The sequence below is a fragment of the Aedes albopictus genome, chromosome 2 (assembly GCF_035046485.1).
Source record: "Aedes albopictus strain Foshan chromosome 2, AalbF5, whole genome shotgun sequence".
Lineage (NCBI taxonomy): Eukaryota > Metazoa > Arthropoda > Insecta > Diptera > Culicidae > Aedes > Aedes albopictus.
The window spans coordinates 243,682,523-243,695,566 of NC_085137.1; the positions used below are offsets into that span (position 1 = coordinate 243,682,523).

General features: G+C 38.2%; 1 protein-coding gene across 1 annotated transcript in view; it reads right to left on the reverse strand.

The window, feature by feature from the left end:
• Positions 1 to 13,044, reverse strand: part of LOC109622886 (protein bunched, class 2/F/G isoform) — a 168,602-nt gene that overhangs the window by 11,441 nt on the left and 144,117 nt on the right. Inside the window, exon 4 of the mRNA XM_062851437.1 lies at positions 4,167 to 4,940. Within this exon, the coding sequence (XP_062707421.1) occupies positions 4,167 to 4,940 (774 nt within the window). The remainder of the gene's footprint in view (positions 1 to 4,166; positions 4,941 to 13,044) is intronic.

The following is a 13,044-nucleotide window of genomic DNA, read 5'->3' on the forward strand; positions in this document are numbered from 1 at the left end:
TTTGGCTCGACGTTCGCATTGGAACTAGACCTGCCTCTCTTCAACTTAGTGTTCTTAGAGCACTTCTAAAGTTATTAATTGAAGGGTTTTCTTTGCCTGCCATTGCATGAATTTCGTAACATTGTGTGGCAAGTACAATGATACGCTATGCCCAGGGAGTCGACAAAATTTTCTCGATCGGAACGGGAATCAAACCCGCCGTCTCCGGATTGGCGATCCATAGCCTTAACCACTAGGCTATCTGGAGACCCCTTCTTACTCCTCTTCTTTTCAAAAATACAAAATACGCGATCTGAATTTTTGTATTGGGTTAGGTACTGTACGTATCTCAGTGTGTGCCAAAAATAGATTATTAGGTACAGGGAATGGCGAAAATGTTTGGGATAGGCAACTTTTTTTCTCTCACAAAAAAATTCAACATGCTGTAACTTTTCATAGAGTGCATCAAAAAATCTCAAATTTTGACTGTTTGTCAACCTATTATATGTGCATCATCGGTACAAATTTGGGCTCGATTGATTATTTTTCGCAAAGTTAGAACCATTCGGGTAAAACACTATTATTTAGACAACTAATTTTTGAACTGTCATATCTCGGAAACTAGTGAACCGAATTGAATGAATTTTTTACCGTTTATTAACAATATATTGATACTTATTACGACGTTATAAAATGTGATATTTTCTTACGGCGAATTAAGTTATACCGGGTTGAAATTTTTACCCATATAGAGGAAAATAAGTCAAATATACAAAACCACACAAAAATTACTAAATGTGTTCTTCCTTCAATCTAAATAGGCTCTAATATATCTGATTAGAGATAACTTGAGAACAGCAGTGGAAAATCTTAGGATATCAACACTAAAATTTATTGACATTGATGTAAAAAAAATATATTTTTTCGAGAAAAATCCAAAATGTGTCAATCTATTACAATTTTTTCTAACGTTTAAAAAGTACCTATGTTAAATAGTTTGTGAAGCATTTACATTAGGGTGGCCCATACTTATATGAAAAACAAAAATTTCGAAAAATACCAAGTCTTACCTCCTAAATCAGTTGTTTTGGACTCCCAGAAGCAATTTGAGCAAAATCGGTTGAGCCTAAGGGGGCGCTCAAAACGCTTAAAGTTTGTATGGGAAAACTTGGCCAAATGTATGCCGAAATTTTAAGTTTTCGAATTTTGCCGCTAGGTGGAGCTGTAAGCGTTCAATAATCAAACCCTTTGGTATTATTGTAGGTGACTATATGCCGGAGAACTTTGTCGAATACCGCGAAGTGATCCGACGGCTGTGAAAAAAGTTATACCCTAGGCAAAGTGAGGCAAAGTATTGAGATTTCATTATTGATATTATTCCTTTACATGTATTGGAAAAATAATAATAAAGTTTATCCTCACTTTTCCTAGGGTATAACTTTTTTCACAGACGTTGGATCACTTTGCGGTCTTCGACAAAGTTGTTTGGCATATAGTCACCTACAATAATACTAAAGGGTTTGATTATTGAACGCTTACAGCGCCACCTAGCGGCAAAATTCGAAAACTTAAAATGTCTGCATACATTTGGCCAAGTTTTCCCATACAAACTTTAAGCGTTTTGAGCGCCCCCTTAGGCTCAACCGATTTTGCTCAAATTTTGAACGTAGCTTCTGGGAGTCCAAAACAACTGATTGAGGAGGTAAGACTTGGCATTTTTCGAAATTTTTGTTTTTCATATAAGTGTGGGGGCACCTTAATTTACATATTGTTAGTGTACGTTCAAAATTTCATTCAATTCGGTTCACTGGTTTCCGAGATATGACACCTCAAAAATGAGTTGTCTGAAAAATAGTGATTTACCCGAACGGTTCTAACTTTGCGAAATATTAATCAATCGAGCCCAAATTTGTACCAATGATGCACACATAATAGGTTGACAAACAGTCAAAATTTGAGATTTTTTGATACGCTCTATGAAAAGTTATAGCTTGTTGAACATTTTTGTGAGAGAAAAAAACGTTGCCTATCCCAAACATTTTGACCATCCCCTGTATACAATTGACTTAGCTATACTGGCAAGTGCCCAAAATAGGTGCACCTGCCCAAATAGTATAATGCCCTACATAATGTGCAATGTTTCTGTTGTTTCAAAATAAAATTGTTGTTTTAATATAAACGCAAAACTGAAAATGATCAGTAAAATGCTCGCACGAGGTATAAGGGGTTCAATTCCCGATCGGTCCACCAACTTTTCAAATTTTCTAATTTTCTTATGGATAAAAGCCTACACTGCAAATTTTGTTTGCTGGTATTCAGCAAACTTTGCTGATTTTTTTTGTGCTGATTTCATTCGGCAATACGATTTTACGTGACCAACCGACAACTACATTAACAGATAACTTGAGATAAATACGATGTAACAATGTTTAACCCGGAAAAAGGCCCTTCCAAGGCCGGAACGCCGAACATAATTTAATAAATCGTTTCCTTAACTACAAAATCTTAATTATATAATAAAAAAAACTTTCTGACGTGTGGCACTTTGATACTTCCCTAATTTGTTATCTTTATGCGACGGAGATGAATACAGTCGATTATGTCCTATTCCGATTCGCGTTATATTTTGGTGCAAATCGGGCTTGGCACTGGCTATTTTCAATGTGCACAATCCGGGAGCTTAGCCAGGGCCCGTGGCGCAATCGGTCACACGTTTGCTTCACAAGCAGATGATCATGGTTCGATTCCAGCCCCGGCACTTCCGTCAGTTGCTCTTTCCCCCTAAGAGCAGCTGTTACCTGATCCTCTTCTGAGCCCTTGGCTCAAATGGACCCGGATACTTGGACATCGGCGAACGACAACCGGTAATGGACCCCCAATCGGACTGGAAACAGGAACAATCAACAGCCACAAATCAACATCCTTGTGCTCATCATTCTACCATGATATGGTAGAAAAGTGAAAGCAGCGCAACGGCAATCAGTTCGATATAGTAGTATTAGATTAGAATACATTTAGGCGCTGTACATAGTGTAAGTACAGCTTCCAATTGGAATCGCTCACGCAGTGCCCTAATGGACAATAGAGCTGTAAAATTAGTGATTGAAAAGTAAAAAAAAAAAATCAGGAGCTCAAAATACAAAAAAAAAAACTATCACTGTCGGCCACGTCCTTTCGGTCATTGGGAAGAGGAAGGAATGTTAGTTTGATAGCCGTTGCTATACCGTGAAAGACAATGCATTTCCACAAGTGCCTCAAAAAGTAGTATTTCCAGGATTCGATTTGAAAACGTCGTAAGTTAACTGTTTTCCAGATTTATATGTTAAAAATTTCTTCGGAGCTTTTGCCAAGAGGGTAGTATTACATTCACGATTTCATTCATTTATGGATTTTTATCTAAAGTTATGGCAACAATTTCAACTAACTTCTACGCAAGCTATGTCTAAGCTATTCTAAACATGTATCACTGGAATGCTAAACCCATCAACACCCATCTTTACTGCAGTGATTTATTAGGCTGGCACGTCTCGTCTAGTCAGCACAGCAGAACACCGCAGGACAAATCGTTCTAAAGGTATGAACAACTATTTCAAAGAAACGCCTTCGGAGACAAAGTGGTGCGTGACGAATCAAATATCGCATTGCGGCACGCAATCCGTCGATCAGGTTTCCTACAATCTTCTACAGTGTTTCTGTAACTCACTATTTGTTAATGGGACTATTCATTACAATTAGATATGGATCTATGAACAAGGGTAAAGTAAAGCTGGATGAATGGTTGATTGTCACATGAGGGAAAACCAAAAAAAAAAAAACAAAAACGGGAAAACGTTTCTAATCGGAATTGTTATCAACACACTCTTACGCTCATAAACAAATTACTATCTGTTAAGTATTGTTTCGTTTGGGATTATCTGTTTCGTGTATGTGATCTACGATTAGTTACACTAAAAACTCAATTCTCAAAACGACGAGTCATTTCAAAAAAGTCACTCCAATAACGTAATGTATCCGAAACAGGTCAGAATTTGAAACTGAAAATCAAAGACATGGTTGGATAAGAGCAAAACACAAACCAAAAAATGCGAAACAAATTTCGTGACAGTTGCAGCGAAGAAAACGTCATAACAAAACAAAACAAGTACAAAAAGAAAAACAAAAAAAGTCAAATTGGAACTTGCTCCAACCTTGGATGGTCTCCGGCTGCGACTGCGTGCAGGAACGACGGCGACGGAGCTCGGCTAACTCGGGTACTGTTTGGTATGCTTATCGAGTGGCCAATGGCGCTGAGATGCTTCGGGGGTGATCCGTGGAACATCTGGTGCGACGGGCTGGTCCGTCCGGAGCCAGGATTGGACTGAAATCCACCGACGGTTCCCGGGCTGCCTCCGTACTGGGCGAAGTCCGATTCGATGTGAATGTTCACCAGACTGCCGGCGTTGCTGAGATGTCCGGGACCGGTCATTCCGCCGTACGCGCCCAGTTCCTCCTTGATCAAGTCTTGAACACATTTGTGTGGGTAATGGGCGGTGCAGCTGGCAATACTGTGGCTGTTACCGCCGCTTTTCAAAAAATTGGAAGCAGTTTTGCAAAGCACTTCATCCTGGTGATGGTGGTATTCCGGCTGGGATGGCGAGGGCGAAGCCACGGGAAAGCGGGTGCCACCGATCGACGATGGACGCATTACGTTTTGTATGGATCGACCGAGGGCAATGTCGGTGTAGATGGTATTTTTGGAAGTACTACTACTAGCGTTACTACTGGGAATTCTAGTTCGATCTAGTGGTATATTCTGCTGTAGATCTCGCTGGAGACTACTGGTCAACGATAGGGGCAGTGGTAGTCGGATGCCAGCCTGCTGATCGGTCATCGAGTCGCCTGCGCGATTCGGTTCAGCCGGTGGAAAGTCCAGCCCAATCCAGTCGGTCGACGCCGCTGCTACCGGTTGTATCCGGCCCGAGCTGGTCAATTAGAAGATGGTCAGAAAATTTTGAGATCAATGTCGAGGTAGTGACCAATCGCTAGGTTGTTTGGGGAGTTTGCTTACATACTATATCGTCAAGAAGGGTTAACAAACACAATACCACGGAAACTTAAAACGGAGGTTAACCAAAATGATATGAAGCCAAGATGTCCTTTTCCGTTTTCCTGCTGACACGTTGCCTACAACTAACTGGGATAGCAAGTTACACAGCGTTTCCAAGCAGTTTGTACCCTCAACCGACGGACAGCATTCTGTTAGGACTGGTCTTATCTTCCGAAACAGTAAACTTCTTCTAAGTGTCGTTTTTCTAATACAAGAGAACACCTAACACTGCTCATAGTATGTATTACAATCATTCTCTTTCTTCTTAGCTCATGTGTCAGCGAAAGCAAACATAAAATGAAAGTAAGAGAGGCGTTATATTGGTTTGCAAATGAAGCTAACAAACGAAAATATACAGAAATGAGGTTTAGCTTAGGTTCGAAGTTTTTTGTTTTGTTTTGGATACAAAGGAGGACAAGCATTTTCGGAGGGAGTGTGTTCCGACAAGACATGGTCGCGCTATGAAAATGATGTTATTTTGACGTTACTGAATGTACGGAATGGGCGTGTGTGATGAGGTGAAATGAAATACGATGATTTTTAATTACCAATTGTCCATTTCTTGTAAAACAGAATTTATTCTTAATTTATAATATCTTGTACAAAAAGTACGTTTCTTGGTACCGAATTAAAACATGGCTAATACCAGTTTTGATTTTCATCAGGACCTCTGCAGAATATTTTCCACATTAGACATTTCATTCCAGATAGAATGGGAGTACATATTGATGTTTTCCTGTGTGTGTTCCGTGTTATGGAACGCATCGTTTCGCGAAAGCGCTTTCATCGTCCACTGTTACAACAACCAACGATACAAATTTTAAGAAACCTTTAGCTTTATATTGAAATTCGATGAACACTTTTTAAATTGAATCTTCGTCATTCGACGAGGCTCTTTAAAATGCACTACCGAACAATCATTTTCACTCCACCAAACAGCAATGTCGAAAAATATGTCGTGCAATTTTGACATTGAACGAGGGTTGTAATGAGCTCGCATTTTTTTTCTGGCCGTCCGCATACCTTCTTTCAAAGTTGGAAAGCAACAAGCTAGCGGGGAGTCCTTGGCAGTGGCATTTAACATTTCAAGGATAAGCTAATCATCGTCGTGATAAAGATCTGGCGACATGAAAACACAGTTATATCCAGGTTGGAGATTACGTCATGATTGCATGATGGCTGAATTTGTTCAAGAGAGTTTCGGTACAGTCGTAGCATTACAGTGACATGACGCAATCGGATCATTTTAATAATTTGTGTTCATTTGAAATCGTTAGGTAGGTGCAGTGAAGTATTTCTTTATGTATATCGTATTAGGATTTCTATAGCACATTTTCACACCTCAAACCATAAAAGGCAGCCCTAAAAGATCATGAGGCATGTAGTAAATAACAAAATTTTATCTTGCTCATAAACAAACACTTCACGTAACTCCAGAAGCCATGCTTGTTGAGCAAACAAGTTTACAGTAACTTGCTAGCGTCGACCTAGTTATAATTTCGTGAACCCATTGTAAGTCACTGCTGGCTGGCTGGGACTAATGGAACTCGTACACCACTCGATGGAGCTAGGCAGCTTGTTATACACAGGGAAATATTAGCTCACGTGTGTCTACTACTGGTACTCCTCTCAAGCCTAATCCCAGTGCCAGTTGGTCGACCGTCTGCTCTAGCTTGGTGAGTCTTTTCTAGTCATCGACAGAAGACACAGTGTAGCCGAACCGCCGTCCGCGTCCGTCGCGTCGTAACAAAAGAGATCTTTGTCCACGACCGATGACGATGGCTGTGTGTTGACAATATTAAATGGGGCTTAGGGTGTAATAGCTGCACCCGTTGTGTAGAACAGATTTATAGCGTGCCCTGCGTACACATTAGATTAGCGTTTTACTAACGTGCTCTGTTGTTCAAGCTGGGTGCATTTGCAGCGACTTTCTCGGTATTATGACATGAGCTGTCTACAAGAGATAAAGGAAAGCAGATATCGGATGTTTTTCTCTGCGTTTTTATCGATGAACTTATGCTTTGCAAATACCTTTGTGCAGGATTGCACTTGGTGCGTACCAGGCTACTGTACTAATGTTAAAGCACATATAAACACCATTAATTCTGCATGAGAATACTGAAGATATTTTCAAACCCTATTTTTTATCGGCGGTGAAATAGTACTAAGTTCAGAGATAAACAGCCATGAGTGGTCTGTAACAACAACTCAAAACCATAAATAGTTCCACTAAAGAATCAACCTTATCACATACATTTTTTGATTTCTCTTAGAAAATTCAGAGTAGTTGATGTGCGGTTTGAAGACGCGTTTAAAAGCTCTAAAACAGGGGTTTTCAGACCTTTTGCTTGGCGGTGCACTTTTTAGAAATAAATCGTCACGCGGTGCACACTTTCAAAATTTCTAAAAGATTTTCTTTGTTTGTTAAAAAACTCCAGTGTATTTTTCGATTCACAGATCATGACTATGACTTGATTTATTTTCTTTATTACTTGTCGACCTTTACTTTTCTGCTGGTGTTTTTTTTTTGAAATTCCAGTCCAGATCTTTGAAAATTCTCAGCGAAATCCTCAGCTGATCCATCGGTAAAGTTCTGCTTCTATACATAACAGATATGTTACATAGCTCCTAAGACTATTATTCATAATTCCTGGAGATATTTATAAGAACTGGTAAGATTTTTGGAAGATCTCCCTCAGTATTCATGCCAAGCTTATAAGAATATTTGATAAAATTTCCTTTGAAAATAATGAGCATGTTCTCTGAGATTAACTTGGTAAATGCCATGTGAATTAAACAGAGATTCCATCTCGCGTTTTTTAAAGATAGATTCTATACTTCAACTTAATAACTTTAGTGCAGGGGTTTTCGGGCCATTTGGTTCGCGGTGCACTTTTTGGAAATGAATCTCTACGCGGTGCACTTGGTCATTTTTGGTTAACGTGTAATATCTTTTTTTTTAAGTTGTCGTATTTTTCAAAGCGACTCTCAGGTGCATGCACTCATATTTGAAAGAGTTTTTACACACAGATGTGATTATGACATTACCTTGAATTTTCTTTTTATGGCATGTCGGAGCTTAGTTTGAGTGACACAGTTCTTCGACATAAAATGTTGTCTTACTGGGGATTTTTTTTTATTTTCGTGTGAGGTCCTAAACAGTAGGCCGTCCCGTATTTTGCAAAAATTGAATATGTTAAAATTTTGTTGTTGGAAAATGATCGTTTTAGCAAAATTTGAAGTCCGTATCTCAAGGCTAAGTGGTCCCTCATGGGGCCTAAAGTTGTTTAAAATTTTAGGACCCTAAGGGGCCAAAAATGTGCTAAGAAGATATCTCCACTCGTTTTTAAGTTATTGTGCAGAGTAGGGAAAGTTTTCTTCGGAATCTTACAAAATATCAATAATACTGATTTTTCGATAGTTTTTTGACAATAACTTATAAACGAGTAGAGATATCGAAGTTCTAAGTCCCTTTGGGTCCTAAAATTATCGATTTCATGTTTGTTTTTGTCCCATTGAATTTTTCAAAACTTTAGGCCCCTTGAGATACGGATGTCAAATTTTAACACGACCATTTTCCAATAACGACTTTTATATTGTCCAGTTTTTTGCAAAACAAGCCCTGGCCTACTGAACAGGCTCATTGTGAAATTCTTGCTCCATTAAAAAGTTTAGGGTAGGCTCTTAAACACTGTTGAAAATGCTTTGACATCCATGTGCACAACAGAACATGTGAACAGATTGAGATTTTGAATTATGAAAAGAAACCCACGTACTTCGGTGAGACTCGAACTCACGACTCCCAATTCGCTAGACGGGCGCTTCTATCGAATCCATTCACTCCGAGCAGATATATTGAATTTATTCGCGTTTTATATTTATTTTTTCCTACTGTGCATCGGGGGTAGACAGTACCATTATAGTTAGATTACTTCCAAGATTTTAAGCGAAATTCTTGAAGATACATTCCATATAGGATGTTTGATGCTGTGGACATTCGGGTTACGTACAAAAGGCTGAATCACATAAGGCTGAATGATCAAAAGGCTGAAACACATAAGGCTGAATGATCAAAAGGCTGAAAGCATCAAAAGGCTGAAATATATCAAAAGGCTGAAAGATATCAACATGTTGAAAAGTTTTGAAAGTTGTAGAGAATCGAATGAAATGACATTTTGGACATTTATGGCTAATCTACTGGTCTTTGATAAACATTTGACTCGACTTGAAAATGATCATAGGAAACAAAAGAATCTTTGCTCGAAAGTACACTTGGTCAAACGGTCATTTGGTCAAAACCCATTTTACGGAAGAGGAAGTATATGACATTCAATCGATTTGACTATTCATCGAATGGACATCTGGTTACGTGAGCTAACTCTAACTGATGAAAAGAACATAATGTTATGGATTTCGGTATCATAATGTCTATAATATTTTACTTTCTTCAGTATCATATCGGCCAATACCCCGCTAATACTAAACTATTTTAGCTCAAATTGACAAAGGATTTCGCCAACAATTTATTTCCACTCGTTTGAAGTATTATGTGTGTCAACTCGGAAACTAGGTTGAATGAGTCGTAGATGTAAACAATTGTTCGGGTAATTCGGGTAATAAGCGGTAGTTGAGGCAAAAACTATTGTACCTAACTGTTGCTCAAAAATGTTTGAACTTTGTTCAGTTCTAAATTTATAACGCGTGCGAGCTCTAAATTGAACACTAGCGAAATCCGCGAAACTGAAATGGCCATATCTCCCTACCTGTTTCCACAGATTTCAAAAATTTTGAGCTCATTAGATTCAGAAATTATCCTGCTATTGGAACCATATCTGAGCGTACCAGTCCGGTCAACATGGGTTTTGGAAAATCCGGATTTCCAATAATATGATTTAATACAATACAGTAACGGAGTTATTGGCATGAATTATCGAAAATCATAAAATTGCCTAAACCAATAGAGTCTGATCGTCGGTCCATCAGTTGGCCATTTTTGATTAAGTTTCTCAAGGAACTCCGGGTGACTAAACAGGTTTATTAGCATCACATATCGACAGAAACTATTTCCCCCAATGTTGTGCGCATAAGAATTCAGAACCGAATTGCAGCACTACAGTGTGAACGCGTTCAATTTGCATTGAAGTTCATACTCGGCACACTGCGATCAAATATATTTGAACATGCAAATTGAGCGCGTCATGAACTGGAAAGGACTGAACCCGTAGCATGCTGACTAACATGTTACCCTGGTATCTGTGATACTAAAATGGTCATATTTGCGCCATTTCACCCTTCAATTTTGGCAATCTTTTGGGCTAATTCAATCTCCTTTTATTGAAGAGTGAACCAGTCCGACCATCGCATCGTGTGTTTCGAAAAATCTAAATTCCTGGAGCTGTATTTCAATATCCGAGACCACAATGTCGTACCAAAGGATCTATGTATGATGCATTTCCCTGTGACATAACATAATAACGTCCACACATGTATGTAGATGCGGCACAAGGTTCTAGTCCTAGGAAAGAAGACACATAGGATTTAATGATGAAGATAAGCGCATGTGAACTTAGAGTCGAATGGGAACCGAGCGAGCGCTCTTAAGCAGCAAAAGCTCTGACAGGCAAGTTCAATGCTTTGTCGACCAAACAATTTAAAGTGTACAGTTCATTTTTGGCTCACGTTCTGTTCGAATACAATACTGCTTGAAAGAATAGCCTATTTTATAAGAAGGAGAAACATCTGGTAAAAAGTAAGCAGCTTCAACACCTGAACTTAAATTATGGTTCTTCCAACGTTTTAAAAGAAGGAAAACCTTTTATAAAAAAATGCAGCAATAACATTCAAACACAGTAAGAACAGCCTATGTTCAAAAGAAGGGGAAATCTCCGATGAATCGTTTTTAAGAAATATGCGCACGCAGAAGCTCGCTGCATTTTACACATTGGTAAGAATGCCAACACTGAATATATGCAAATACCTCAAAAGAACAGCCTATTTTTAAAAGAAGGAAACATCACTCACGGGTGAGTTATTAGTATGCAGATATTATCATCAAACCTTTCCGCTTGGTCGTTATACTGTACTATTTGCGGCCACAATACTTACTCTTCCATTAGAGATTTTTCCCGCTTTTTTAGAAAGGCTGTTCTTTCGAGGTAAATGCATAGATCATAATTTAACCATCCTACTAGGCTGCCTAGTAAACCTTCTTTGCATTAAAATCATTATTACCCATTCGCCTTAGTGGCATTTAAGGCCTGATATCCTTCGGCATAATGACACAGCACCAACGGGAACGACATTTCGGCAAATGCCACTCCGGGGAATAGCATTCCGGAAAATATAATACCTTGTGTAATACCATCTTTTAAATCATTAAACCCTCAGCTCAGCTCCTATAGAATTCATTATTATGCATATTTCAAGTTTTGGAATTTGCCATGTTTTCAGCCTTTTGTTATTTCAGCCTTTTGTAATTTCAGCCTTTTGTTACATATCCATAGTTTCAGCCTTTTGTATTCAGCCTTATGTGCATTCAGCCTTTTGAAATTCAGCCTTATGTTACCATCCCGGACATTCATAGCATTGAAAGTAGAATTTTGGAACTGCTGCGGTGCACTTGTCAAGGCTTTTCGGTGCACCAAGTGCACCGCGGTGCACGATTTGAAAACCGCTGCTTTAGTGGATTTCCGACGCGACCCATTGTAAATATTCCTCGTGGTTTTTTGAGATATCCAAAGATCTCTAGAACTCTGATTTTATAATGGTTAAATCAGGCCTCCTATGTTCAGTGTAACTAAAAGATATATTTTGAGTGGTTTAATTACAAAATACATACTAATCATTATTGTGAAAGCAACATATTTGGAAGACACGCGGTGCACTTAGCAAAACCGCTGCTCTAAAAGCATAGAACAGAAAAAGGAAACTTTTGGATCAATTCCTCATAGGAGAATTTGTGTTGACACAATTATAAACCTTCCAGTCAATTGTTAAAGATGTTTCTGGTACTAAAGTTGAGTTTTCGTTTTTTTAGATTTTTAAGCAATTATTAGGAATCTAAAGTTGTAGTTTCAAAAGTTGTTTTCGATATTTAATTCTTCCCAGCAACCACAACATGTTTTCTTAAGAGGATTACTCGGGTGAAATTTCAAAAGAATTCTAGAAAAAAATCGCTAAAGGACTCTCGATAAAAATCGGAGAATTTTGAAAGTTATAAACTTTATTTTAATTCGGCGATTTGGTGCATTTTTTTTTTGATAATAAATCTTGTTTCCTTATAATGTTTACCTGTTTTAGGATATTTCTATGAAGTTTATGAAATTTCATAAAGAAGTTTCACCAAATCGCTGAATTCTTGCAAAACTCCGGCGAAAATAATACAAAAATCGGTTAAGGAAATTTTTTAGAATATTGTCAGAGTTCTTTTGGGTAAATTGCAAGAAAAAGCTTCGATATTTTCACTTAAAATAACATACAAACACTCTAAAAAATCCGAAAAAACAACATTCAGGCGTCCAATCAGTTCTATATGACCGTTAAATTCCTTACACACTGGACTTGGATGTCTGCTCCCTGTACTGGTGGTGTAGTAAAGTTGAGATTGCAATGACAATTTTACAAAAAAACTTGAAATTACGGTAGCATATCAACACTTTTGAATAAAAAACGGGCGGTACCGATTAAATTGGCTATTCCGATCCGATTAGTCTTTCTCAAAGAACTCTTTCAAAGATTAGAAATTCCTTCAGAGAATTGTTTATAAATTTGATTGCAAAACTATTCTTTCTATTCTTTCTCAAATTCCTTCTCGGATTTCTACAACAATTTATTCTTGAAATTCTTTTGCAGTTTTTCACAGAATTTTCCCACGAGTTCTTCCTTAAATGTATCAAAAGCTTTTTTCCCTGAGAGTTTGCCGGAGGTTTTCTTCTTGCTTTATCCAGGTCTCCCAAGTTTCCACCCAAAGGTTTTAACGT